At 44.3% G+C, this 27,249-nt stretch overlaps 1 protein-coding gene across 5 annotated transcripts in view; it reads left to right on the top strand.

The window, feature by feature from the left end:
* The window catches only part of CDK5RAP2 (CDK5 regulatory subunit associated protein 2), a 144,891-nt gene extending 133,457 nt beyond the window's left edge, over window positions 1-11,434 (top strand). For all 5 annotated transcript variants that reach the window (XM_081847424.1, XM_081847425.1, XM_081847422.1 and 2 more), the window contains 4 exons: window positions 162-308; window positions 2,667-2,805; window positions 8,739-8,785; window positions 11,337-11,434. In XM_081847424.1, the coding sequence (XP_081703550.1) occupies window positions 162-308; window positions 2,667-2,805; window positions 8,739-8,785; window positions 11,337-11,396 (393 nt within the window). In that variant the 3' untranslated portion in view covers window positions 11,397-11,434. The remainder of the gene's footprint in view (window positions 1-161; window positions 309-2,666; window positions 2,806-8,738; window positions 8,786-11,336) is intronic.
* The last annotated feature ends 15,815 nt before the right edge of the window (window positions 11,435-27,249 follow it).

The raw sequence follows: 27,249 nt of genomic DNA, 5'->3' as shown, positions 1-27,249 counted from the left end.
ACCTAATAAATTAGTTTGCCTGGCACACAATATACTTGTTCATCAGCCTGAATCTGGAATTCATAGTAAATTGGATTTATTCCATTAATTAAAGCTTACGTTTTCATAATCTTTTAAGGATAAAATGTAACGCTCTTTCTTTTTCTAATTCTGCAATGTAGGTTCCACAGCTGGCATTCCTGGGCAGGCTTTCTACAACCATTTGTGCAATCCAGCATAACCTAGAAGAAGCTGCTCGTTTGTTGAAGCTCCTTTGGAGAGTCTCCCTCCCAATGAAAGTTGTCCACAATGTTGGTTATGCGTTTCAGGTGTGTGTGCGGGTGTTTCGATCTTAAAGTTGGGAGTGCACCAAACGGGAGTGCTTTCTGCTGGCCACTGTCAGGAAGGGAGTTTCCCAAAGAACCTTTAGTCCCAAGGTGCTGTTTTTGAGTGCCAGCAAAGAAAGCCACAATGGTTTGGAAAAATCGCATACAAGCAAGAGAAAGAGTAGAAGTGTGCATAATGTGTAGGTAACCTGTGGCCCTCCTGATGTTGTTGGGTTCCAACTCACATCAGCCCCAAACAGCTTAGCCAGTGGTGCGGGATGCTGGGAGTAGGAGTCCAGCAATGTCCAGAAGGCCACAAGTGCCATCACAAGCTTCTTCGTGGGGCGGGGGGATAAAAATTGGCTCAGCCTGTTGCCACCTGGCTAAAAAAATTCTGCTCTGGTGCTTTTAGCAGGATAAAAATAGGAACCTGCTCGCAACACCCATGTCAAGCTTTGATGGTTTACCCTTGGAGACCCTCCCCTCATAGGCAGTGTTCGAAACTCCCATTGTTCTAGGCGCAGTTCATTAGCAGAAGCAGTTTCTGAGCTCTGGGCACAGTGCGCCTAAGATTTCAGATTAAAATTGCAGAGTGGAAGGAAAGGAGGACCTTTTTTCTACCTCCCCGCTTCCAGCTACTCACTGAAGAAGAGACCCTCTTAAGAATATTGGGGGGTGGGCAGGGGAAGGACTAGATCATGTGAAAAATGAACATATTTTAGCTACAGTTCATTCATTTTCAGCTTTGTATTCTTGTTATAAAAAACCACATGCCTAGACATTCCACTGTTGCACCCAGAACCTAGGTTTAAGGTGCCATTTAGCTCCTAGCTTTCATATCTCTGTTTCTGACACTGCTCCTAGGCTGTGCTCAAGCATTAGATGTCCTGTGGTTCTTCAGAGGTTGCTGGACTCCAACCTCTGTCCATCCCAGACAGCATGGTCAATAGTGAGGGATGCTGCAGTTGGAGCCTAGCAACGCCTGGCGTGTCACTGGTTCCTCATCATCAGTATGGAGAATTTGGATAAAATAATGTTTGTGCCCTCTCTCAGTACACTAGAACTTGGGGGCGGAGTCACAGAATATGTTTTTTCCTAAGAAATTTGTGAATGTTTCAACTCCTGAAGGAGTAGTTTTTAACTATGAAATGTGTAGAGAAACAGCAATGAACATCATTTTCCAATAAGCCCCAGAGCTTGTCTCCTCTGCCCAAGTCCTTCATACAGCACAGGATTAAGTTTTGGGGTTTGCTTTTGCCATTGTTGTTGGGCATGATAACTAAAATGGCACCTCCAAGTTTCACTGCAGCAGTTTTGGAAGAGGGCTGTTCATGCTCTGTTTTCGGCTGTCAGAAGCATCTGGCTGACCACAATTGCAAACGGGATGCTGGTCTAGACAGATCATTGGTTTGATCCAGCGGACCTCTTCTTACATAGAGAGCAGAATGTTCAGTAGAGTGAAGAACAGAGAAGAGAAGAGAAGAGAAGAGAAGAGAAGAGAAGAGAAGAGAAGGGCTTTTCAGATTTTTTTTGCAAGGATGACCATTCTGTAACAGCAGGCACCTTCTTGTCCTGTGAGCAAATGGCAGGAGGTTAGATCAGGGATTGAGAACCTTTGGCTCTGCAGATATTGCTGGACTACAACTCCCATCATTCCTGGTCATTGGCCATGTTGACAAGAAATTGTAGCTCAGCCACATGATGGTCATGGGTTAGCCTCCTCTTCTCTAAGCACTGGAGAGCCAGTTGCCCTATGCTTGAGTTCCCTCTAAACCCTGAGAACACCTAATGATGTTGGAAAGTGTCGTAACATCTCTGCTTTGCCAGCACAATATTGCATTTGGGCTGCAAAAGTTTGGCTAGATTTGTTTTGCTGATCTTAGTTTATTCAGACACAAACCTTTCTCAATGGCAGGATCTGCCACACTATCCAGAGCTCTGTAGGGCTGCCACATACTTGTATCATTCTTGCATGTAACAATTTTTCACTCAGTACTACAGCAGAACCTTGGTTGTCGAACGTAATCCATTCTGGAAGACAGTTCGACTTCTGAAATGTTCAACAACTGAGGCACAATTGCCTGTCAGCAAAATCCATTGAAAAAAGTGGAGAAATGTGCCTTGGAAGCCATTTGACTTCTGAGGCACGTTCTAAAATGGAACCATTCACTTCCAAGTTGTTGGCGTTTGAAAGCTGAAACGTTCAACTTCTGAAGCGTTCGACAACCAAGGTTCCACAGTAAAGGGAAACGGGGCACCCCCAGAACATATAGTGCTCTGGTATGTACACATAAGTGCATGTACCATGTGGTGGGTCAGAAAGCTTATTCACTTCGGCGTTTTCTTTGTCTTACATTGCAGGATGAACACATGAAAGCAGAAATAAAGAAGCTCCATCGGAAACTGGCCGAGCAGGAAAAGAGGCTGCATTGCACAGTCAAATGCTTACATGCTACCAACCAGCTGAAAGAAAACATGGAGAGAGTCATCATTGATCAGTGTGAGTGAGCTTCCTCTCTTTGCTTCCTTTTCTACTTCTAAGTCATTGTTAGGCCATTGAACTAAATGTAGGAAGAAATCTGGTGCTGCCTGTGGAAACAGGCTGGAGGTTTATGCATCAAATCCTTCAGTGAACCCCAAGCCTGCAGTCTTCCACCAAGGGGTCCTTGCTGAATCCTCTCTCCCTGTGACCCAACTTCAGCAGGTGGGTAGGGCTGCCTATCTGTCAATCTCCTGACACTGTGACATCAGGGGACTACTTCAAAAGGGCCTGCTCAGAGTAACACACATTGGGTACACTAGGAAGTTCCAGATGGGGTTAATGTTTCACTTAGCATCATTGTCAAGGAACAGTATCTTTGATCCAGCTGAGATTGTAGACCCAGACATGATCATTAATAGATGGTCTGGATCCACCCTTGGTCAGTTAGCTACCAATCTCAAACTTATTGATTCACTTGGTATTGTAGGGCTGAATACATGTCTATAAAACCCATAGAAATTGATAGTTTTGTGGGTGTGTTCAGGAAGACTGTATTGTGCATGAGCAGAGAATATTTTCACATCCTTTTTTAAAAAATAAATGCATATTTTCCTGCTTTATTAGAAAGATGCATTCACCTTCTTCTGCAGCATATTGATGAAGGAACAAACCGGCTCAGTGAACTGGTCCAGCTAGCAATTACCTGCTAAGGAGTAATTAATCTAGTACTGAAAATGCCATATTAGCTCCCCCCCCCCCTTGAAAGGTGCATGAAATGGACCTGTATAAATGTCAAAAGTTAACCATGCCACTGAAATGAAACATGCCTCCGCTTTTGATTTCAATTATTAGTTTTGAAACCATCACAAATATACATTTTTTAAAGGTTAACACACATCCTTTCCCACCGGTACATGATTTATAGATTATTTTTAAAAAGAGCTTCTCTGTTATGAAATCCACCCCCCTCCAAATGTTGCTTGTTAGCTCTGTTTCCACCTCTGTGTTGGATGGTGGATATAGTAAAATAATTCTCTTTGTGCAGAAACAATGCTTACATTTTATAAAAGTACCAAATAATTCTATCCTGCATTAACATATCTAAAAGTATATGCTGGCACCCAGATTCCAGCAGTTAGTGTTAATTATCATAGCTTTAATTGTAAGCCCCTTGGTGCAGGGGCTTATTCTCTTCGTCGTTAAATCAGTACAACAGATGGTCCCATACAAAAAACAAATGTATAATCCTTTATGCAGAGCTTCTCGAGATATGAGGATCTTTACAAGCTTTCTGCCCAACTGACTGAGTACATTTCAACCTTGTCAAGGTTCTAACTTCCCATGGAAAGGCCCCTGGAGACAGAAAAGCCTTGGTTCACATTGAAAGGGGATGCTTTCCAGATGGGGTCCTTGAACAACCCACCCTTTGCTTCCTTGATTCGTTTACCAAAATGTGGGGTGTGGAGTGAGAGGCAAAAAGGGGGGCACAAACTGGTCCTTCTCAGCCAAGGTCATCATGACTAAGCTCCATGTTCCAATGATGGATCAACCAGTGACAACTTTTTCTTCATATTAGGTTCTCCCTTTGGAGAGGGGGAGAGGACATAAGAGACGGAGCGTAAAGGAGCACAAGTCTTGCATTTTGGGCCTTCAGTTTAGGCTAGTTTGTACCATGACAGACAAATGGGTGCTGGACATGGTCACACAGGTTGCTTCATGGGATGAGCGAAGCTTCCAAGGAAGAAATTGATCCCCACTCCCTGATGATCATCAACAGCCAAAAAAACACCTGGTCTTTGGGAAAGCAATTCACAATCTATTTGACATCAGAGAAAAAGAACAAGTCCCAGTCTTCCAGAGGTACTCAGGATTCTGTTCCAATTGTCCAGTCTCTGGACAAGAGCAATTGTATGGCATCAGTCAACCTTGCAGAGACTTACCTGCATATTTATTATTATTATTATTATTATTATTATTATTATTATTATTATTAGCCACTGTATAGTTGCAGGTCTCAGGGCAGTTCACGACATAAAATCACAAAATAAAATGAAAACAAGAACATTCCAGGGCCACTGAATTTTTGTGTGTTTCTGCTGTGTAGGCCACCATTGTGAATATAGGGGTCTCCCTTTTGGGTCGGAAGCCATTCCTAGGGTCTTCCCATGCTTAGACAACATCCAAGTCCTGTCTCCAAGCAGAGAACAGTGCATAATGGACATAAACATCACTGGGCTTCCATCAGCAACACAGACTTGTAAACTGAGAGAAGTGACACTAGAGCCTATCCAGCATCTCAGAGTGTGACTGGATACCCAGGCATGTAGGATGTGCCTTTCTGAAGAACGCAGAGCGAAGCTCACACTGCTCAGAGACTAAATTCTAGGACAGAAGGAGGTGGACCTGATGGAGTTGGCAAAGCTCCAAGGCGTGATAGTGCCATGTCACGATCTGGTTTACTGGCCTTGACTCCACACAAGACCTCTTCAGAGAATGCTTCATTCATTTCAGGATCAGATTGATTCCAAGCATTTACTTGTTCCCACAACTGTGCAGGGCTTTCCAATGGTGGACGCACAACACAGACTCCTGGACAGGATGAGCATCAAGGATCACTCCAGGATAGTCATCACAATGGATGAGAGCCTTTATGGCTAGGGAGCTTACCTGGGGTTCTTGATGACTCAGAGTGTGTGGATCCCACAGGAGAATTGATGGAGCATCATACTCCCTACTCCTGGGCACACAGGGAAAGAGCACCTGCTGAGACAACCAGCTATCCTAGCATTATTCTTGCATCTTTCTTTCTTGGGGGTGTCTTTCTCAGGTACTTCAAAGTGGATGACCTCCTCTCCACTTTGTGTGATCCCTTCCATTCATTTCAAATTTGCAGAACAATCCTATGTGCTGATAGGATTGTTTCCACAAGACACAAGATTGTTTTCTTACTTTTTTTTTAATAATATTTATTAAAAATTTTCAAATATAATAGAAAAGAAAAACATCCAAATTTAAGGCCTTATTTTCAATATCATCTTTCCAGGACTTCCCCTCCCCTCCCCCTCTTGTATTCCAATTCTTTCAAATAGATTCAGCAAATTCTTACCCCAAGTTTTAAAATTATTATCATTAACCCAATTTAAAAAATATTTTCCCATCCCCTAAAATCGACCTGTTCCCTTCCACGAGTTCCCCTCTTTAATATACAATACAGATTAACATAAAAAAAAATAGAAAAAGAGAATAAAATGTAATTTAACACCCTTTGGATTCCAAATTTCCCCCCCACCTTTCCCGGTTGCGTTCCCAATGTCCATCAATGTCTACTGTCGTCCTGGAGCTCCCACATCTAAGCCATAATCCTTCACCAGTCCGCTTTGCCGTCTTTTTAATAGTCTTTGCCGTCTTTTGGTCATCTTTGATTTCGAATGTCCAATCTTGGAAAGGGTCTATCTTCCAACTTTGTCCAGTTCTTGTTATTCTTGTTGTTCTTGTTGTTCTCTCTTCTCCTCTCCCCCCCCCCCGCTCTCCTGCACAAATGTTCTAATTCCAAAAAGCTTGTAATTCCTCTACAGAGGCTTTGTTATTCAGGAACAAAACATTACGTCAAGTCCCTTCCATTCTTCAATAGATAAATCTATTGTCTCCTTTAGTGTGTAGACCTCTGTAGACAAAATAGTGTTCCATTTCTGCAGTTTCCCAGGAGATAAAAAGTCTGATTCAAATTCCATGCCAGCAATACTTGTAATGACCCACAGCTCCTCTAGAGGGATTATAATAACTCAGTTTCCTTCCCGATCACACCCACCAGTCAAAGTAACTTATTATTCCTTGTTTTAAACAGTTTATATCCAATTTATAACAAATGTAACCAGCAAAGTCCTCGTAACAAAGTTCTCTTTTTGTTCTTCAGTTTTGGCAGCTCCTTTGACAGCTGTCAAAACCTCTATTTCTCCTCTCCTGGCGCTCTCACGGATCGCTCCCGGGGTTTTTCGGGGGGTGGGTGGGTTGTATTTTAATTCACATTCCACTTTTCTCCTCCAGCCCAGCTTATAATTTTCCATCGCGAAATTAATAACTTTATCAAAAAAAAGGTTGCACTCGATCTTAGTTGTCAGGTCCTTTGCTTTAGCTCCTCTACAACAGGGGGGAGGCTGACTTCCTTTTTGCACCTCCCCCGCTCGCTCCGAATTTAAGAAAAAATTTGTTCCCCTTTTTAATCCAAGTTCCAATTACTCACGGGTTATTCTTTTAAGTCCAGATTTTCAGTGGAAGAAGTCAGTGCTCTCCGCCAAATGGCATGCGGCTTCACTCGGCAGGGGAAGCGGAGGACTCACAGCACCACCCCCCCCCTGTCACCCGCTCCGTAGCCTTTAAAAAGGCTCCTTCGCGTGGTCGGGGGGGCGCAAACGGTGCCCGCCGAGTCACCATGCCCATGGGTTTCAGCGCCCATGGTTTTTGAGGGTCCCCGCGTCGCCGGCGCGGTAGAACCCAGCCCCTGCTGAGCAGGCTCCCTCCGGAGCTCGGAGGGAGTCCGCCATTCGGCGATGGCGCCAACCCGGAAGTCTGAGGATTGTTTTCTTACTTAGGCCCCCGCAGAGCTCTTTCCTGAGGGCTCAGGGTGGTGCATCAAACTGGAATGAATTAGTAACTTGGGGAATGTGGATCCTGATCTCAACAAATCCTGGAAGCAATTTGATTTATAGTGTGCCTATGAATCACCGGTTGCTTCTTGTTCAGAGTGGCAAAGAACCAAAATGGTGAGAACTTGCTTCTGTTTGATTCACCAGGGCTCTTCTTAGGTTCAAAGGCTGATCCAGTCCAGCATCCTGTCTTTCACAAGAACCAAATTGTTGGTTTGTTATATTTATTGCTGGCTCGTCACCAGATTGTCCTAGGGACAGTTGCAACATATAAAAACACAATTAAAATTTAAACAATAAAAACAGTAAAAACAATCCCACTCATAACCCCAAAAGATAATGTATGCAACACATCACAAAATGGAGTCTGGAAGAGGATACAAATGATACAAAGGTGCAAGCTATCACACAAAGTGATATTTACACCATAATCAGGTACTGATGATACCACACATGCATTCTTTTTCTTCTTACATACCTCCCCACTCAACATTTATCTATCTCCTGGTTCTCACCCAGGACTCCCATCTACCCACCCTGGCTCTCACACAAGCTCACAAGTTCTTTACCCCATCCCATCTCTCATCATTAAGAGGCTTACCTAAGCCTGCTGACCTCACCCTATCTCTCACTCTAGAGTTCAAACCTCACTATGGCAGGGAATCAAAGGGGTGATACTGCCTTCCCCTGTGACTCCTTTCAAAGGGATGAATCACTTTGATAGGAATGCTACTGGTGACATCCTACTGCCCATGGCAGGGCTTGCTTTTATTAACAGGCATCAAGGTCTTAGGTTTCTCATAGTTGTATCCCAATGTGTTCATGAGGAATGCTCTCCCACTGGTGTTCCCAATTGACTGCTATTCAGATCTGGGACCTTATGGGACTATTGAGCTATACATCTCCCCTTTGGGGCAAGGCATTAATGAAGTAAAGCTGCACCAGACTATGCATACTTTAATGCCAGAATTTAATTTTGGAAATTCTATGATTTAAACTGGAATTCTCAAGGTGTGCAGTGTAGGGCAGAACAAATCCAATGGATGATATAGGAACTAAAGGGGAAAACTCATCCCTCAAGCAGGCAGTCTTGGAGTCTTTTGCAGGAGCAAGTCCTGTTGAACTCAGTGGACTTAATTTCCAAGCAGCACATGCAGGATGGACATCATAGGAGAAGAACATAATCTTGTCTGTTGGTTAAAAGTGTCATACGTAGTCTGTGGCTCTTTCTTAAAAAGAGCTTTCATATACCCCTCTTTGAAAAACAAAACTAGCATTCACACTCACATAGTTGTACTTCTTTTACAGTGGCTTTAACTCATGATGTCTTAAGGAAGGCACGAGGAAACCTTGAAGTAAGTAAAAACCCCTCTACCGTCATTAATTAGCCCTTGCTGTTACGTTCTCCATTTCTCCCTCCCACTGCCTGTTCATCTTTATGAGCAGCAGAAACTTCCTTGTTGTTAACCTGCTTTGCAAAACTGCTGTTATTTGTTCAGAGGGTTTGTGTGCAGAGGGTATCACATTCCATATGTTTGGGGAAGATAGCTCAGTTTCTACCTGTTTAATGCAATAAACATTCCTTAATAGTTAATGTTCGGGTTGCACATTCTGATTCAATCTTTACATCAATGGCCAAACTAGCTCTGCCTCTATAATTTTGTATGCCTCCATGGTTCATACTGACTCCTTTTCATTTTCCTTGGGCCACTCACTCAGCAGAAATGTAGACAGTGGATTTGAGGTTGTAAACCAGCCATTGTCTTGCCAAAAACAGAAAAGAGGAAGAGGGCATTGTGGCATCAGTTATTGAGTTGTCTCAACCCCTACCCCCAATTTGTCAGGCTTCTTACCCCTCCTTCAAATTATTAACATATGAAAGTGACTTATGTGAAGGTTGGAAATACCCTGCTGTAGTGCAAGTTTGGTAGAGGAGCTCACTAGTAACAGGTAACACATTCTACAATTTCCTCTTCTTGCCATCACCTGCTCATTTGTCACCCAAGGGAAGGATGCAGGAGTCTCACTGTCTTACAGTGGCCTTCTTGAGAGTAGGGGGACTGCCAGGTAAATTCCAAGTCTCCTGCATGGCAGCTTCAGCCCCACCACCCCTCCTGATCTGTCCGGCACTTTAAACCAGTAGAGCAGCCCAAAATGGTCTAAGCAATGTTGTGAGGGACAACCAGCCCTTGAATGTGTACAGAAATCAGTACAGCCCAGAAATCCAATGAAACAGTTTATTTAAGTGGAGTATAGAAAGAGAGGGAAGAAAGAGCAGGTGTTAGTCCTACACAGAGTAGACCCATGGAAATTGATGGATAAGCTAACATAAGTAACTTAATTTCAATGGATCTACTCTGAGCAGCATGATATAATAATTTTTATTAATTTTAATACAAATCAAATAAAAGCTGCATTATCACAATACCAAATTACAATCCAATTAAAAACAGCCAATTATTCAAAGACTGAATTAAACAATTTGAGGTGACTTCCCATGCACAGATTTTCAGGATGTGACGTTCTTATTCCTTCCTGCTTTCATAATCTTGATTGATTCATTTATAGCAATTCTGATCTTCATCCTTTATATTTAACAGCCACTGAGTTCTTGAGTTTCATTCATAGTTGCAAATTTATTAACTCTTGTTTCTGCAAAAGGAGTTTGTATCCAGTACGTTTCCTGCGTGAGATAATACTCTTGAGTAGCATGTACCCAGCAAGTACACACACAATCAAGAGGAATACCAAGCACTACACCAGAACATTGGCCAATTTAATCCTATACTTGGCCAAACATACTCTTTTGGTAGCCTCTGGAGTTTGTTGCAGGATGAGGGACAAAGGAGTATTGGCAACATTCCACTTTTAAGAGCTCTAGACCCATGTGGCCTTGATTGACAGGGGTTTCTGAGCAGTCAGTTGGAGTGACTACACAGCAGGTGGGAGGGTGCTGATAACGCTGCCTTGGAAGTTGGGAGATGGGGCTGCCACATGGTTAATTGCTGCTTAAAATGGTTCAGCTTCCCTGCTAGACTGTAAGGTTTTTTTGCAACATGCTCATTGGAAGGGAGACATGATCTCTCCACTTGGACACACTGGAGGACTAGAGAGCTTAGGCCCTTTAAAGGGACAGGTTAGGGCAGGGCAATTAAGACCTTTCATCATTCTACCTCAGTATGGTCTCCTTTGATGAGCTGAGACTCTGCAGGGTCTTGGGCAGCAGTCTTTTCCATCAATTACTGATCCTCTGTTCATGGCGATACCAGGGATTGAACCTGTGCGGCCTCTCCCCTCAGTAACTACTTATTTCAGTTAACTGTTCCTTAGCCGTGCTAGCTCCTTTGCCTTCCCTTCAGCCAGTACGCACTTCTCTGTCCCACCTCAGTGATAACTTAAATTGTGTTTTTTGGTATGTTTAACATCTGGCTTGTAAACTTTTGGGAAGGTGTTTTTGTTTTGTTTTTCAAAGGCACACAAATTGCATAAATAAGTAAACCAGGCCTATATGTTTACAATAAGGGTGCAGCTTTCTTTTCCTTGGCATGCCAATTTTCTATTTGCTGGGGAGAGCTTCTGGCAGAAGTGGCCAAGCAGTGATGGAATGCGGGAAGCTGCCTTAAAATGGTTCATTTTGCTCAGTATTATCTATATTGTCTTGCAGCAGCTCTCGGGTTTCATGCAGGGGACATTGTCAGCCCTACCTAGAGATGCCAGGGCTTGAACCTGGGACCTTCTGCATGCCAAACAGATGCTCTACCACCAAACCATGGCTCTTCCCCAATGCAGGTTTTCCATCTCACTGAGAAGTTGGCCATTGTGTTTCCCAAAGCCATTTACTGCCAATTGCTACTATCACTTGTAGTGGTACTTTCCATTAACTTGAAATGTTTCATTCTTCCCTAGGTTCAGCCAGCTGAAAACAAGACATCAGCCTCCAGCCTCAGCAGGAAAAGGGTTTTGTGAACATTCTGCTTCCCCTAATAAACACCATTTCCCCCCTACTGAGCCTATTCATTTGACCTTTTCTTTGCTCTCAAGGCCTTAATACTTAGTTTACTTCAAGCAGGTTGTCCTAGCAAGGCTGCCAGGTACCCTTGCTAGGAAAACAAGCCTCAGAAAAACCACTTGCTTTAACATATATAACCAAGTTAGGATTCAAATGTTGATGGTGACCACAGCAAGATGATTAAGGACATGATGGTTGAGGACTTCTCTTTTCTTCCTTTCTGGGTCCCTACCCCCCTTCCAACTGCTGGAAAGCTTCTCTTCTGTATTTTGAATCATGGTACGAAATGACAGGGCAAAGGGAAAACTCACTGCCACAGCTTCAAGATGGGAGCAAAAGACTGGGTGGCAGCAATTTAATTGTGCCTTGGTGGTTTGCTTGATGTTTTTGTTTGTTTGTTTGTTTGTGTGTTTGTTTTTTGTTTGGGTTGGTTGTTTTTTTGGATGCCATGAATAATAATAATATTTTTAAATGCATTGTGATTATTTGCTTGGAGGATTTAACTGAAAACAACCTGGTGCACCACACTAACCTTCTAATCTAGATCATCACTTCAATCTGATAAAAGGTTGGAATCAAATGTTCTGTTTTGCAAGACTAACTCCTAGCTGTTCTTCCTCCCCTTTTTGTCACAGAATGTTACATCTTCAAAGCAAAGATAACATTTTAACCTATGGGAATTGGCCAGCTAAAAGTACCCTTGACCAAACACATCTAGTGCAAAACCAAAAAATGTGTATACTTCCCATATCTTTTTGTGCATCCATTTTTAAGGCCCTGTTTATTCACATGTGGAATAAGTTTCCCCCTTTGCTTCACAGTGTGTGTGAAAAGCACCAGAGCTACCTCTCCACTTAAGTGAATGGAGCAATCTCCCCACTCCCTTTGTGGATGGAATAGTTTTGCACCAGAGCTTCTACTTTATAGCAGTATCTCCCCCTGCCCCAAGGACATTTTCCCCAGGGAACCTATTCCCCTGTGGGCTTTAGATATCAGCAGGGATGGCTAGCTTGTTGCCCTGCAGGTGTGGTTGGACTGCAGCTCCCATCAGCCCCAGCTAGCAAGGTACACAGTTTTGGATGTTGCTCGCAATCCATCTGTCTCAAAAGATAATGGAGTGGGCCTCCAGGGTTGAAGTAAAATGGCTGCATCAACAGCACTAAGCTATCCTCGCCAAGGTGCAAGCCTGGGCACTGTGTATGGAGGTCCTGGGCTGATCAAATGAAAAGACCCCCCTCTTGGCCTCTTTTCTTCTCCCGAAGATATCCCTTCCCAGGCTGATGAGCCCCACCTTCCCTCTCCAGCATGCGCAGAAACTGCCTTCTTGACCATTTGACCCGCTCTTAGTCTCATCCGCTCAATCCACCAAAACCTGTCTTCACATGCAGGGGAAGTCTGTAACTCACCTAGGGTTGGAGACCCATAGGCTACCCTCAGCTGGTTTAGCTAGGCAGTCAAAGCTGTTTCCCGGGGTGTGGCTACTGCTGCATGCTGACAGCTTCTAGGAGCCACAGGTGAGTGCTGAGTGCAGGGCAGGGACCAAAGGAGGACTAAGTATATTGGAAGGAGCATGACTGTCCCCTATCAGAGGTACTACCACTCCCCTAACACTGCATAAAGGGATGGTGGGAAGTGAAATCCAGTGAATATCTGCAAGTCCTCAGTTTAGCTACTGCTGCTCTAAAACATTCCTTTTAGATATATTTTAGAAAAATATATGGAATGTGGTTTTTTGTGTGTATAGAGAGAGTATTCACTATATCTCTGAAATATGTGTTGTTTACTGTAACCCTATGTCTTTGTAACTTGATTTGCTGTTTTGTAAACTGCCCTGTACTACATTTTTTTGGGGGGGGGGTGTGAGAAAGACAGGGCATGAATTTGATATGTTCCATGTAGAAAGCAACAGAATGCTAGACTAGATGGACTTGTTCATCATATCTAACAGGGCTGCCTTTAATGTTCAAAAATGGACTTTCCAATACATTTTCTATTATTTATCTCTTCTCCCCAAATTCAAACAGTGTTCTTCGGAGGATGGGGAATAGCAACATCTGGAATAAATCTTAGTAATTTGGCTAGATTAAATTGCCATATGGGTTGGTATTTGTTGAACCTCCCAATTGCTTGGTGCACCTAGAAATGCTCTATGGAATGGTGAAGTTTAACACACACACAAAATGCCAGTGAAGCAAAAGGGATGTGTTTAACTGAAGTTATTTTTTTCCTCATTACAACTGTAGAAACTAGTTTAGTTAATGTTCCAGGTAGGTAGATAAATGTCATAGGGCCTACCATCAAGTAAGGAGACCAGAAGGTAGAGAGAAGACATGTATAGATTGCCTACAAGGAAAGGCCTGTATGGCTTTTCCATGTTTCTGAATCTTGATGGCAGACTTGATCCGTTTTTTAAAGCAAACCTTCAGTTTGCGCCACAGAAACCAGAGATGCAAGAGACAGCTTCCAGTCATCCAGAAGTCGTTTTCCTTCTGGCAAAACTAGCTCATGTCCTGGCTTAGATTGCTGCTGCCCCTCTGTCTCTCACTATTCTTCATTGCTTGGGGGAGGAACCAGCGGCCCTCCAGACATTCCAACACTCTCCAGCTAATAAGAATGATGGTGTTGCAGTAACATTTGAAAGGCCAGAGGTTCCTCATCCCTTCCTTCATCAGGCTGTTATATATAGTATAGCACACAAAACCATCTTTGTTTTTCAATAATAAAAAATCTTTGTTTTTCAATAAAATGTTGAGGATTTATGTTCAGGCTGAGTTTTGTGATATTAGGTACAGGAAACAGATGATGAAGTTGAAAAATGCATTTCTGATCCAAGTTTATTAATTCAATAAATTTATTTCTTATTTAAAAAAACCCATGTCTGTGTTGTTTCCCCTAAATCTCCCTCTTCTGACTACAAATCCCTAAAGCTTCCATTGCCCATCTTGCTTTTGCTTCATTGTAGCACCTCCTTTCATTTGATCTGTGACAAAAAAACCACAGTCCTCTGTATCCCTAAATTTCCAGTTTCACAACTGTAGTGGTCTGACACAATTGGCAGTTGCATATTATTCTCCCTTTGGGTTTTCTAAATTTAGCCATCTGGAATGAAAAGACATTGGGGTTATGTCATCTCTTTGGCATTGAGGGTGCAAGAGCTAATTGCTAAAAGCTCCTTTGTGTCCAAGGGAAAGTTGGACAAGGAATTAGGTTCTCCAGGCTTTCTGAGAGTTCTTCAAAGATAGTTCCACACGTTGCAGTAGCCAAGACTGGATGTTACTAGGGCAGGGGTAGGAAACATTTTTCAGCCGAAAGCCTGCATTTCTTCAGGGGCAACCTTTTGGAGGCAACCTGTTTTAAGGGAATGCCCCTTCTCTAAGTATAGGGAAGCAGCCCTTTGCTGGTGTAGTAATAGAAACAAAGGGCCCTTGAAGGCCATGTAGTCTGACCCCGCTTTTTTTTTTTTAAATTCAAGAAATCCAGAGTTACATTAAAGTTTCTTTCAGTTATTTCAATGCAGAAGAGACAGCACAAAATCTCCATGCTGTGGATGAAAGCAAACGTGTGTGTTTTAATTTTTAAAAGGCAAAAATGAGGTTTAATTTTAGACATAAGCTAATCAAAGGGAAAAGGTAATCCACAGTACATTCCACATTCCTCACAATTGTCTTCCCATTACACAAGCAACATTGAGTTAATTTTACTAAGTAGCTAAATTATAGACACTCAGAGATAATCAAAAATGATGTAAATTCCAACTTTCAGAAGTAATCATGCTATGTTTTTTTTTAAAGGGGAGTTCACAACACCTGAAAGAAACAGCTGTATAACTATATATAGCATGCCTATCTCAGGCAGTTGCTTCTGCATCCTTTATTCACACCATCTGCACATCACTTACTATGACTTTTTTCTTTAAGACCCAGCGCTCATTTCAGTTAAGACCCAAACTCTTGCAATGCCCTGGGCTTCTTGCCCCCCAGCAAAAAGATGCATCATTTCCATATCCCTCACATCCTAGCCTGGACGAAGTTGAGAGGGCCAGAAATGGTCCAGAACTGCAATTGGGTCAGCTGGAGACAGTGAGGGTGTGAGAGAAGTAGCTGGGCTCGAGCTTTTTCATTTTCAAAGGGAACAAAGTAAATCCTTTAATTAACCAAACCTTTTTAGCAATGCACACAACGTACTGTATCAGAAAAAGCACCTTGCAGATTGAAAAGCTGGTATGAAAAGCCCTCTCCCTGCAAAACTTTGATCTAATTAGTTCAGAATTCTTTAAAAAGAAAGAGAGAGAGAGAGAGAGAGAAATAGAGCACTAGGCAAAGATGTGTGCTTTGAGAAGAGCAACATATGTTTAACGAGCAGTAACCTAGAAATATTTGATGTCTGGAGAACACCTTCAGCTGTATCCAGTGCTACTCCTTCCTGCTCAGAATACCGTACATGCTCTGAGATTAACAGACACTGCTAGCTTGCATTCATTTATTTCAATGGGTCTACTCCAAGTAGGACTAGCACTGGATACAATCCACTGATAGAATTATATGGAGTGGGTCTGCAGAACCTGCAGCTCTACAGAGATTGTTGAACTGCAGATCCCATCATCCCTGACCATGGACTATGCTGGCTTGGACGGATGAGGGCTGAACCATCTAGAGGGTTCCCTGTTCCCTATTCCCAATTAGTCAAGCCTGGAACTGGAAATTAATCCACACTTGAAGTTCTTGATGGGAAGCCTGAAACCACAAATTGTTCTCGGAACTGGCACCGTGCCTCCTTGTAACATGCCATCAACATGCAGCAGTTTTATTCACAGGGAAATTTCCTTCCAAGCTAACTTAAAAGGATGGTTTCAGCCTTCAAAACCCTAAACAAGCCTTCCCCAACTTTCCCTCCAGCAGAATTCTGGAGACTTGAAGGGCCAGTGGTGGTAATGGTGGAACAGACTTTCCTGAAGGTCGAGAATGGGAGGTAAGACTTCAAGTGAGGAAGGGGAATTAGTTTCCTTAGCATTAGAAGGTGGCACAGGGACCTTTTTTGTCTTCTGACGTTGTGCCAAGTGACATTTAAATGCAGGTCCTGCCATGTGCCTTAAAAGCAAGTTAGGAAATGTTCCTGGGAATGTGCTTTATCATTCTTCCCCAAACTTCTGGATATTGTTGGACTACAACTCCCATAATCCATAATCATTTGCCACTCTAGGTGTTGGAGTATACAAACATCTGGAGGGTGGCAAGTTGGGAGGAGAGGTTGCCCTAAACCTAGGTTGGGGATCTGGATCTGGCCAGAGAGCTGGATCCTTACCCCCCCCCCCACATACACACCTGTCATGGGCTAGGTTTGACAGGTGGGCAGAGCCACTAACATCTCAGTCACCCAACATCATGATTTCAGGTGACCTTTTTTGCCCACAGGCGTCTACAGAAGCCCCTTTCAAAGCACTGTATTGAGAAATGGTTTAAGAGGGGCTCCTTGAGATCTAGCAATCAGTCTGCAAAGCCAACTTTCAGCTTGCAGTGTTTTTTCACCTGATGCCACACTTGGCATTTGCTAGGTGGGCATGGCATGGCTGAAATGATATTGCAGAACAAATAGGATGCCTGAAAGTCAGAGGCTCCCTGCTGTAAGCATTCTTATTCCCAGGGACCTCCAGGATTGTCTGTTGCCATATTTACCTACCTGGGCTTTCAAGACCTGCTTCAAAGGCCTCTGCTCCCTGAATTGTCATCTTCAGCAGTCAATCAGATGAGGAGACACAGGACCTTCTTGATGGTGGCACCAAGGTTCTGGGATGATCTGTCTGTAGAAGTTCCCCAGACTGTGTTCCCAGAAGTTCCTCCACTTTTCTTGTAACCACCAGCCCCACCCTGTTTAATCTCAACATAAATAATGCAGTTCAGGAACTTCCATCTTTCTCCCAGCCCCCCAGGTCCTTGCCCTCAACTGGCAATCGATAAGTTCCAGTAGTGCTTTATCTTCTTCTTCTTTGGCGATCACTCGTAGCTGAGTAAGATTGTCTTCCATAAGCACAGTTTTAACAATGAGTCCGTAAGTGACTGTGAAGGCCAATTCTGGATCCACACGTCCTTCCACAGTGGGGACACTGGTTTCCAGGCAGGAGTTGATCATGGTGTGAATTTGCCAAGTGTGCCTTCCTCTTAGCACATTTCTCCCTTGTGTCATGAGTTTGAGTGTCTTCAAAGCCCATGACATCTTTGGTAAAGGCTGTTCTCCAACTGGAGCGCTCACAGGCCAGTGTTTTGCAATTGCCTTGAGACAGTCTTTAAACCTCTTTTGCTGACCACCAGCATTACGCTTTCCATGTTTAAGTTCGGAATAGAGTACCTCAGGCTAAGAACTTAATTTGTTCTGGAGATCTGTTCTTAACCTGAAACTGTTCTTAACCTGAAGCACCACTTTAGCTAATGGGGCCTCCTGCTGCTGCCGCGCTGCCGGAGCACAATTTCTGTTCTCATCCTGAAGCAAAGTTCTTAACCCAAGGTAATATTTATGGGTTAGCGGAGTCTGTAACCTGAAGCGTATGTAACCCAAGGTACCACTGTAGTTGCTTTGGAAGACGATAATTAGGCATCCGCACAACATGTCCAGTCCAACAAAGTTGATGTTGAAGAATCATTGCTTCAACACTGGTGATCTTTGCTTCTTCCAGTACACTGATCTTAGTTCGCCTGTCTTCCCAAGTGATGTTATATGATGCAGCAACTTGGGGTAATTCTAGTAGAAACAGATTTTATATAATCCAAAATATGTTCCAGTGCATGTTACTTGCAGCTCCACTGAGAACACCTAATGCAATACTTTAGAAATGATGTAGGCATCACTTCTTCAAATGCACACATTCATAAATCCGTAGTTTTATATGGGGACCGGGGGACCTTACCCTAATATCAGGCCACCATTTAGCAAAACTGGTGGGAGGTTTTCTTTCTTTTTTTAAGAACTGAAGAACTAAGGCAGCTGGCCATAACACTGTAACTTGTTTGAGGTTGTGATGTTCAATTCCCCCTGTAATTTCATTTCAGGATGTTTCTGACTATAGGATCCATGGTATCATTTTTCCTGAATATGCCAGAATGGACTTTGAAAATATGAAGAAATCCAAGTCCTCAGCTGGGCACGTTAACATTTTTTAAAAATATTTTATTTATAACTTTTCCATTGCAGTTTTTCACATTTCAATATATCCATAATCATCAACTTCCTTTCCCTCCCTTCCATGGTTCCATTTATTTATCCATTACAACTGCATATTCGAATTACTCCATATGTTTAATTTTTCTCCTTACTCCCTATATCTTCAAGGGCATGTTAAAATTAAACCTGACCCTTGAATGGTTTGTTAGCAGCAGCAATTAACTCCCGCCCTCTGCTCCAGTTGAACTTGTGTTTGCTCAGTTTAGATGTCAGATTATACCTACAGAATATTTGACCTGCAAATTATTTGATAAGCCAATGAATTACCTTCTTGGCATATGTGGATCAGGCCAGATCAAAGACATAATGCACTTAATCCTGAATTGCTCACCTAGGGATAGATTCCTCTATTAATTTCTGAATTATCTTCAAGGTCAATCAGATGCTCTCAAAATTAGATGGCTGGTGGCTGATGCAGACACATTTGTTAGCTAAATGGTAGCTTTATATGCCTTGGCAGTGAGAAAGTGACAAGCTACTTCTTTGAGTTAAAATGATGTCAACTGCCAAGAGGATTTTTAAAAATTCAATGATTTGGGGAAATTAACATGTTGATGTTTTGTCAGCTTGCATTTCTACACACTTACATCTTTAACTTACTCTTGGTCTTGTTTGTTTTTGAGGGTTACATTGAAATTGCTATTGACTAAAGACAACCTGAGGTTAGCTTACTATGACCACAGTATCTTATCACCACTCCCAGTCATAGATGGGAGGTGGCATGGCTTAGAATTGTAGAGTTGGAAGGATCCTGAGGGTCATCCAGCTCAAACCCTTGTAAGGAATCTCAAGTAGATCATATATGTCTGATGGCCATCCAACCTCTGCTTAAAAGCCCCCAAGGAAGGAGAGTTCACCACCTCTTGTGGGAGTATGTTCCACGGCCGAACAGCTCTTACTGTCAGAAAGTTACTCCTGATGTTTAGTCAGAATCCTATCTCCTCTCAGTCTGCTCCCCCCACCATGATAAACATGTCATGAGACAAAGGTTCTTAAGATAAGGTTACCAGATTTTTTTCAATGAATCCAGGGACACTTTAAATGAATGATGAACGAATGAATGAATGCTACACGTTCGGGACGTTGATGCTGCAGCTATGGCAGTGGCAGAAGGATGACCGCCACCTTGACCTCAACCACCATGTTTCCCCTTCCTCCGAGGCTTCTATCTCACTTCTCCATGAGCCTGGGCAGCCCCTGAGTCGTTGGTTCTTTGGTGGTGGTGGGGAAGAGGTGTGTGATGGGTCAGGCATGGAAGGCGGAGAAGGAGGGCGAGAGCGGCAGCAGCGGTGAGGCTCAGGCAGCGCAATGCCTCCCTTCCCATCAGAGCAGCCCCAATCCTCTTCCTGCTTGCGTGCAAGCAGGAAGGGGTGGGGATCCCTCAGCTGGGAAGTGAGGCTTCACACTGCCTAACTGAGAGATCCCTGCCCCCTCCTGTTTGCACGCAAGCTCTGATAGGCAGTGTGAAGCCTCCCGTCACAGCTTAGTTGCTGGGGTCAGGGAAGGTGGAGGCAGCCTGGAAGCTGCATCTTAGAGCCCCTGAACCACAATCATATGGGGACTTCCGAGCAGCTTCTGAAGCCAGCCAGAGCCAACTGCCCTAAGCTGCTGAAACTGCTGCCACTGCGTTTCCTGGGGACATTAGATGAAATCTGTGGACGTTCAGGGGATGGAATTTGTCCGGGGACTTATTTGCAAATCCAGGGACTGTCCCTGGGAAACGGGGACGTCTGGTAACCTTATCTTGAGAGCAGAAGCAGAAGACCCTATCTTAACCCTAGCTTAAGAGCAGAAGCAGAAGAAGCAATAAGGCCTACAAGGCCTACACAATCATTTAATAGTGCTGTTGTTGTTGCTATGTAAAGTTAAGGCAGACAGAGTGGCTCCAGGACTCTAGTAAATCACTAACTAAGACTATGCCTCTGTGGAGAGTCAGATAGCTGCTATGAGCACTCTGTGTATGCTCTTTAATTATGCTGTTTCTGAACAACTTTATTTTCTTCAGTAAAGTTCCATTCTGTTTATAAAGAAGAGGAAGAACCGAAGTTTCCTATGCCACAGCTACACTAGAAACTGGAATTTATTTGCAGTCTTCCAAGGCAGTTTAGTCTACAATACTGTGCAATCATCTAAGGGGTGATGGGGAGAACCACAACCCTGGCTTTTTTCTGCTCCCCTACCACTGCCAATTGGCAGCAAATAAACAAATATGAAGTGTGTGTGTGTGTGTGTGGCCACATGGCAGATGACCAGATGACACAGCAGTTCAAGATAAAGAACCAAAAGAAGCGTCTGCTTAGAAACTGGCCTCTCACTTCCTTTGTGGCCTGAGATATCATCTCTACCTCTGAAGCAAAATCAAACAAACAAACAGCTTGTTTTTTAGACACAAGCTATAGGCAAGCAAAAGACTAGCTGAGGGCTGTGTACTGACTGCTCCCGCAGGCCATGTTTTTGCATGGGATAGCAAAGGGGTGCAAACACACTCAGGGAGGATTTTGATCGAGCCTCTTTGCAGAAGGTTGCACGACTTCCCTTGGTCCCACACCCAGTGTTTCCTCCACTCTGCCACTAGGTGGCGCCAGCATGCTGTGCTGGGTTTGCTAGAAGCCTCTGCATCACTGGGATTTTTGCATTTCGTCCGTTTGCTGCTAAGGCTCTTGAAAACCAGCTTATTCTTTATGCCGGCTGTGCTAGGAGATGCCATGGAACCAGACTGCACTGAGTTTATACAACGGCGGGGAGCAGTGAGCCAGAGAAAAGCAACCGTGTGCTAGGACTAAGCCATACGGGAAGTGCATTAGTGAGAAAAGCATGTCATGCACACGTCTCACCTCTTTGCCATCTCTGCTTGCAATGCAGAGCATAATTTCCAGAGAAACAGATGCTCGAGTCTAATAGGGAAACCACTTCCTGAACCTTTGGGCAAAACGGCCCACCTAGTCTAGACCAGTAATGCCTACTCTGGCTGGCGAAGGGCTCTCCACATAGGGCTGGGAGAGATCCATGCCTGAAACCCGGAAGAGCTGCTACCAGTGTGTGTAGACAATACTCAGCTCAATGGACCAATGACCTGACTCTGTATAAGACAGTCATCTATGTTCGTAATTAAAATCAATGCTTTATTCAGAACCATGATGAGGACTGGAATCTTAGCCTATCATTAGGGAAAGGATTGTAGCTCACTGGAAGATCACCTGCTTTGCAAGCAGAAGCCCCTAGAAGGGCTGAGAGAGAACTCTGGCTGAAACCCTAAAGAGTTGCTTCCATTCAGGGTAGGCAGTACAGTGGACGCTCGGGTTGTGAACATGATCCGTGCGGGATGCATGTTCGCAACCCGCAGCATTTGCAACCCACGTCTATGTGTCTGCGCATGCACGGGTTGTGATTGGGCGCTTCTGCGCATGCGCAACCGCCGAAACCCAGAAGTAATCCATTCCAGTACTTCCGGGTTTCAGCAGTCTGTAATCCAAAAAAGCACAACCTGAAGCGTCTGTAACCCGAGGTATGAGTGTACTAGATGGATAGGCTCATGTTCCCATCTGAATCACAGAATCATGAAAGGGACCACGAGGGTCATCTAGTCCAACCCCCTGCAAGGCAGGAATCTTTTGCCCAATGTGGGGCTTGAACCTGCAATCCTGAGACTGAGCGTCTCAGGCTCTGCCAACTGAGTTTCATAGATGACTGGTGAGGTTCATGTTGAGCTGTTTTCAGATCAGACCAAGGTTGTGCCTCTTTCCTTGATTGCATAAAACACAAGGGATGGGGAAGGAATTCAGCTTGGTTTGCATTTTATTGCCAAACTACCTAATTTGTACCTGCCAAAACAACACACAGACTAAGCTTCAGTCTAGGCTTCAAAATTTACATTTCTGCAAATTATGTGGTACAGGGCTCTGGCCAAAAATATGTGTACAAAATGTACCTGTTATGGGAAAGCGTAAATAAAAATGAATGCATTAGTGAAGATGACAGGAAAAATTCATTAAATTACAGAAAATTGCTTGCAATTTTGCCTTTTTGTCTATTCAAGAAAACTGCATATAAAAATATGTGCTGAACTGCTGTGAATTTTCTGCAGGATTATTATTTTTTTTAACCAAGCTGATGTGGAAATGTGAGAGACCAAACTTTAGAATGAAAAAAAATGAGAACCCGAGGGAAATCAGAATTGATGGATTCATCTGACCATGATAGACACAAAATACTAATCACTCACTTTCTTTCCACATTCAACGTAATAACTTATAAAGGCAGCAACTGCTGCTGAATGCTTTTGGAGATGAGCCAGTCCCCTTAAGCAGGCAAAACCCCAGCTGGAGGCTATGAGATACCCTGGCGGGATTGCAGGGGAGCTCTGTCCCTCATTGTGGTGTTCAAGAAGGTGCTCTGGGTCCTTGAGAAAAGGAAGCATCACCCTGCAAAAATGACACCCACTCTGCACAATCGGGAGTGCAGGTTGGGATGGGACAGGAGACACAACATTTCCTCCTCTCTCCTGGAAATATATCTAATTAGAGGGTAATCCTACTTAAACATTAGCCCAGTAGCATAGCAAACTGTTAGGGTGCCTGGGAAAGGTGTGCATGCCCTGAACATGCGCTGCCCATGGGGGTGGGGTGAGTCAGGGCAGGATGCATCCCGCTCGGAGCCCTCCACTTGTGTGTGTGCTGGCCCCATGCTCCCTGCAAAAGCAGCATAGGGCTGGGGTCCAAGCTGCTGTGTTCCTGCAGGGCAGCTGAAGGGGAGGCGGAAGGTGGACGCTGCTTTTTCTGGCAATGTGGAGCAGACACCATGGTTCAGGCATGCTGCAGGCCCCATGAGCCTTGAGGGCCAGAGCGTGCCAGTTGTGTCCTTCTCAGCTGCCCTCTGGTGGCTGGGGGCGGATCAGCGGCTCAGTGCGCTGCAAGCCCAGCCCCAGGATACACTGCTTTGGGGCACCATGCTGCCCCCAAGGTAAGTGCCGCCCCCTACCACATTAGCACCAGCTCCTGAGTTAGTATGGGCTCAGATCCAGGATGGGGCTGGCAGGCCCTTTGTTGGCCGACCTGATTAGAAGCCCCTGGATCAGGACCATCGTGTGGATGGCGGTGGGCTTTGCACAGCCCTACTAAAAACCCCGTTCCTGGTTGAGGCCTCGGACATGGGGAATAATGAGCAGTGCTCCTCCAGATGACCCCTGTGATCAAGCTGGGATCGAGCTCCATAATCAACTTCAGGTGGTCCTTAAAGGATCCTGGACCAAAGTTGTTCAGGGAAATTGTACAATTATGGGTCTCTCTGTGTGAATCTGAGGGCCTGAAAAAGCATTCCTCTAGTAAACACAACCCTGCTGAAATATTCAAAATTGCTACCTGAAGAGATTAAGCAATAAAATACCTAGCAATTTTATGCAACTGGTTAAATTAAATCTTGATCCATATTATTAATCAAATAATGGCAGACTTAGAGTGCTGGAAAGATCTTCTGAGAGAGTTATTTGCGGGGGGGAGGGAGAGGAAGAGGGGGAGAGTTGAGAAGCCATCTTGTTTGGTGGCACCTGTGGTTAGCCTATGGGGGAAATTAATACCATAAAAATGACCCATGTTCTTGGAGGGCACATTACAGCAATTCTCCAAAAGTACTTTGTGTAAAATATAAGGTTTTCTCCCTTTCTCTTAACACTGGAACTGGTGGACTTCCAAAGAACCTGAATTTTGGAAGATTCAGAACAGATACAAGAAAAGACTTATTCACTCAGTGCAAACTAAGGAACTCGCTCCCCTGGGAAGCAGGGATGGCCATCAAATTGGATGGCTTTAAATGAGGATTAGGTACAGTGGCATAGCTAGGGTTTGCTGCCCACGGCAGTCACTGAGTTTGCCGCCCCTCTTACTGTTCCTCATCCAGGGACCTCCCTGGCTTGCCACAGTCCTCCTTTCCACTCCAACTGTCCTTCCCTTTCTACCCAAGGGCAGAAAGGAACTTGGTTCCTGAGACCTCAGACCCTCCCCCACTTTTCACCGTGTGAATGGAAACCAGTTCTCCATAAACAAGCAGTGGTCCCCAGTTCATTCACTGCTTGTTCCCCTTCTAGGTCATATGGAAAACAATAGGGAGAAAATACTGTAGAAGAGGAGATGGGAACCTGCAGTCCTGCAGTATTACTAGACTATGGTCACATCCACACCACACATTTAAAGCAAATGACTTATTCTTAAACAACAACAACGGTGATTTGTTAAGGGTGCCGGGAATTGTAGCTATGTGAGGGGTTAACTACAGTTTACAGCAGTTGGGGCTGGGCCATTTGGGTGGATGGGGCGTGTCCAGTTTAAGATCCTTCTTCCTTCTTGTTCAGTTTCTTCTTTATTTCTCTTCAAAGCATTTTTACCCTGCTCTTTGGCTAAAAAAAAAAAGGGGGGGGCCTCCCAGAGCAACAGCTTCAGTTATCATTAATAAGAGGCTTGCTGTGGTATAGCCAATATGCTTAAATCTGATTAATGCATGATTAATACCACAGAGTAAGCTGTTCTGCCAGGCTCAGCCATGTCACTTCTCTTATCTTCAGAGGAAATAGGTAATCAAGCCTATTGTCCCCACCCGGCCACATTCTACCTGGGAAGTTCAGCATGAGAAGAGACCTGAGTTGGTTGCTCCAACTCAACCACATAGCTCTCACCAGCCACTCTTGAGTCACTGCATCAATAATCTTGGAACTTTTACCACTTTGTAACTAAACTAAGCTTTACTGCCTGTGCAACTTTTCAAACTGATGAATGGGAAAGCACAAGAACCAGACCTTTGAAGAGTTTGTAAGTACAGTGGTACCTCGGGTTACAAACTCCTCGGGTTACGGACTCTGCTAACCCAGAAGTAGTACCTCGGGTTAAGAACTTTGCCCCAGGATGAGAACAGAAATCGCACGCCAGCAGCATGGCAACAGCAGGAGGCCCCATTAGCTAAAGTGGTACCTCAGGTGAAGAATGGTTTCAGGTGAAGAACAGACCTCTGGAATGAATTAAGTTCATAACCGAAGGTACCACTGTAAACCATTTTTAACACAGTATGGTGTAGTGGTTCGAGGGTTGGGCTAGAACCTGGGGGGTTCTAATATCTACCTTAGACCAAGGTTCTAATCTCCACCCAGCCATAAAGCTCACTGGATGATCTTGGGCCTCAGCTTTCAGCCTAAGCTACCTCACAGGGATGTTGTGGGGATAAAATGGGAAGAGAACAATGCATGGCATCCTGAGCTCCTGGAAGGTAAGGTGAGATACAGGCATAATAATAATAATATAATAAAGGTGGCTTCTTTCCAGAAGAGATAAGCACATAATCCAATCCCATTTACACTTACTTGGGAGTTATTCCAAGTGACCAGGTGGGCCTTGCTTCTGAATAAATATAGAATCATAGAAATGTAGAGTTGGAAGGGACCATGAGGGTCATCTAGCCCAACCCCCTGCAATGAAAGACTCTTTCACCCGACATGGGGCTCGAACCCACAACCCTGAGATTAAGAGTCTCAAGCTCTACTGACTGAGCTATCCTTTAATGAAAATGATCATACTGTAAATCCTATTGGGAAATCTGTAGGGTTTAAGGTATCCATGATAAACAGCTTGAGCCTATGTTGGCTTCCTCGGGAGGAAATCTCTCAGTGTTCAGTGGGATTTAGTTGTTTACAGCTGGGGTTTGGAAGCAGATGCTGCTGCACTCAGATTCCCACCAGCCCTGGCCAACAACACCTGGAGAGTTCCCCATCTCTGCTCCACAGGATCACAGCCTTCATCCTCTAGCATTGCTTTCAACAGGACTTGCAGTGCATTCTTAGATACGTTAACACATAATTAAATGCCCTGGGGCTTATGCCCTGGTAACCGTGCCTAGGACTGCTGCCCAAGTCAGGAGCATCCATTGCAGGAATGTGCTGCTGTGGTCTATATTATGAAGTATCCAACGTCTGCTGTGCCACCGAGAACTGGGAAACACTGGCCTGTAAGCACTCCAATTGGAGAACAGCCTTTACCAAAGGTGTCATGGGCTTTGAAGACACTCGAACACAGAACGCAAGGGAGAAACATGCTAAGCGGAAGGCACACTTGGCAAATACACACTGTGATCAACTCCCGCCTGGAAACCAATCTCCCCACTGTGGAAGGACGTGTGGGTCCAGAATTGGCCTCCACAATCACTTACAGACTCATTGTTAAAACCATGTTTAAGGAAGACAATCTTACTCGGCTACGAGTGATCGCTAAAGAAGAGGAAGAAGAAGACTTCTGAATAAGCATGTTGTCTTGCACAATAGGAACAACACCCCCCAATGACAATCAGTAAAACTGGGGAGCGGGGTGACATTGACCCAAGGTGCAAGGACATGGGGGGTCAGATGAACACCCACCCACACCCTCCAGTCCTCTCTCACAGTCCTCCTTTCCAGCCATGATCCAGGGAAGACACCAGTGGCCATGTTTCAAGGCTGGGGAGCCCTCCCCTCACTCATAGTTAACTCCTGGCCACCTGTGGTGGTGGAATGGTCTTCCTTCTACCTTTAGGGATCAACAGGTGACACGGGAGGGGAGGAGGACAAATAAGGGGAACTAGCATGCC

The sequence above is a fragment of the Podarcis erhardii genome (genome assembly GCF_964252035.2).
Source record: "Podarcis erhardii genome assembly, chromosome: Z".
Lineage (NCBI taxonomy): Eukaryota > Metazoa > Chordata > Lepidosauria > Squamata > Lacertidae > Podarcis > Podarcis erhardii.
The sequence above is the reverse complement of the archived record's forward strand: the minus strand, read 5'-3'. Positions and strand labels throughout refer to the sequence as shown.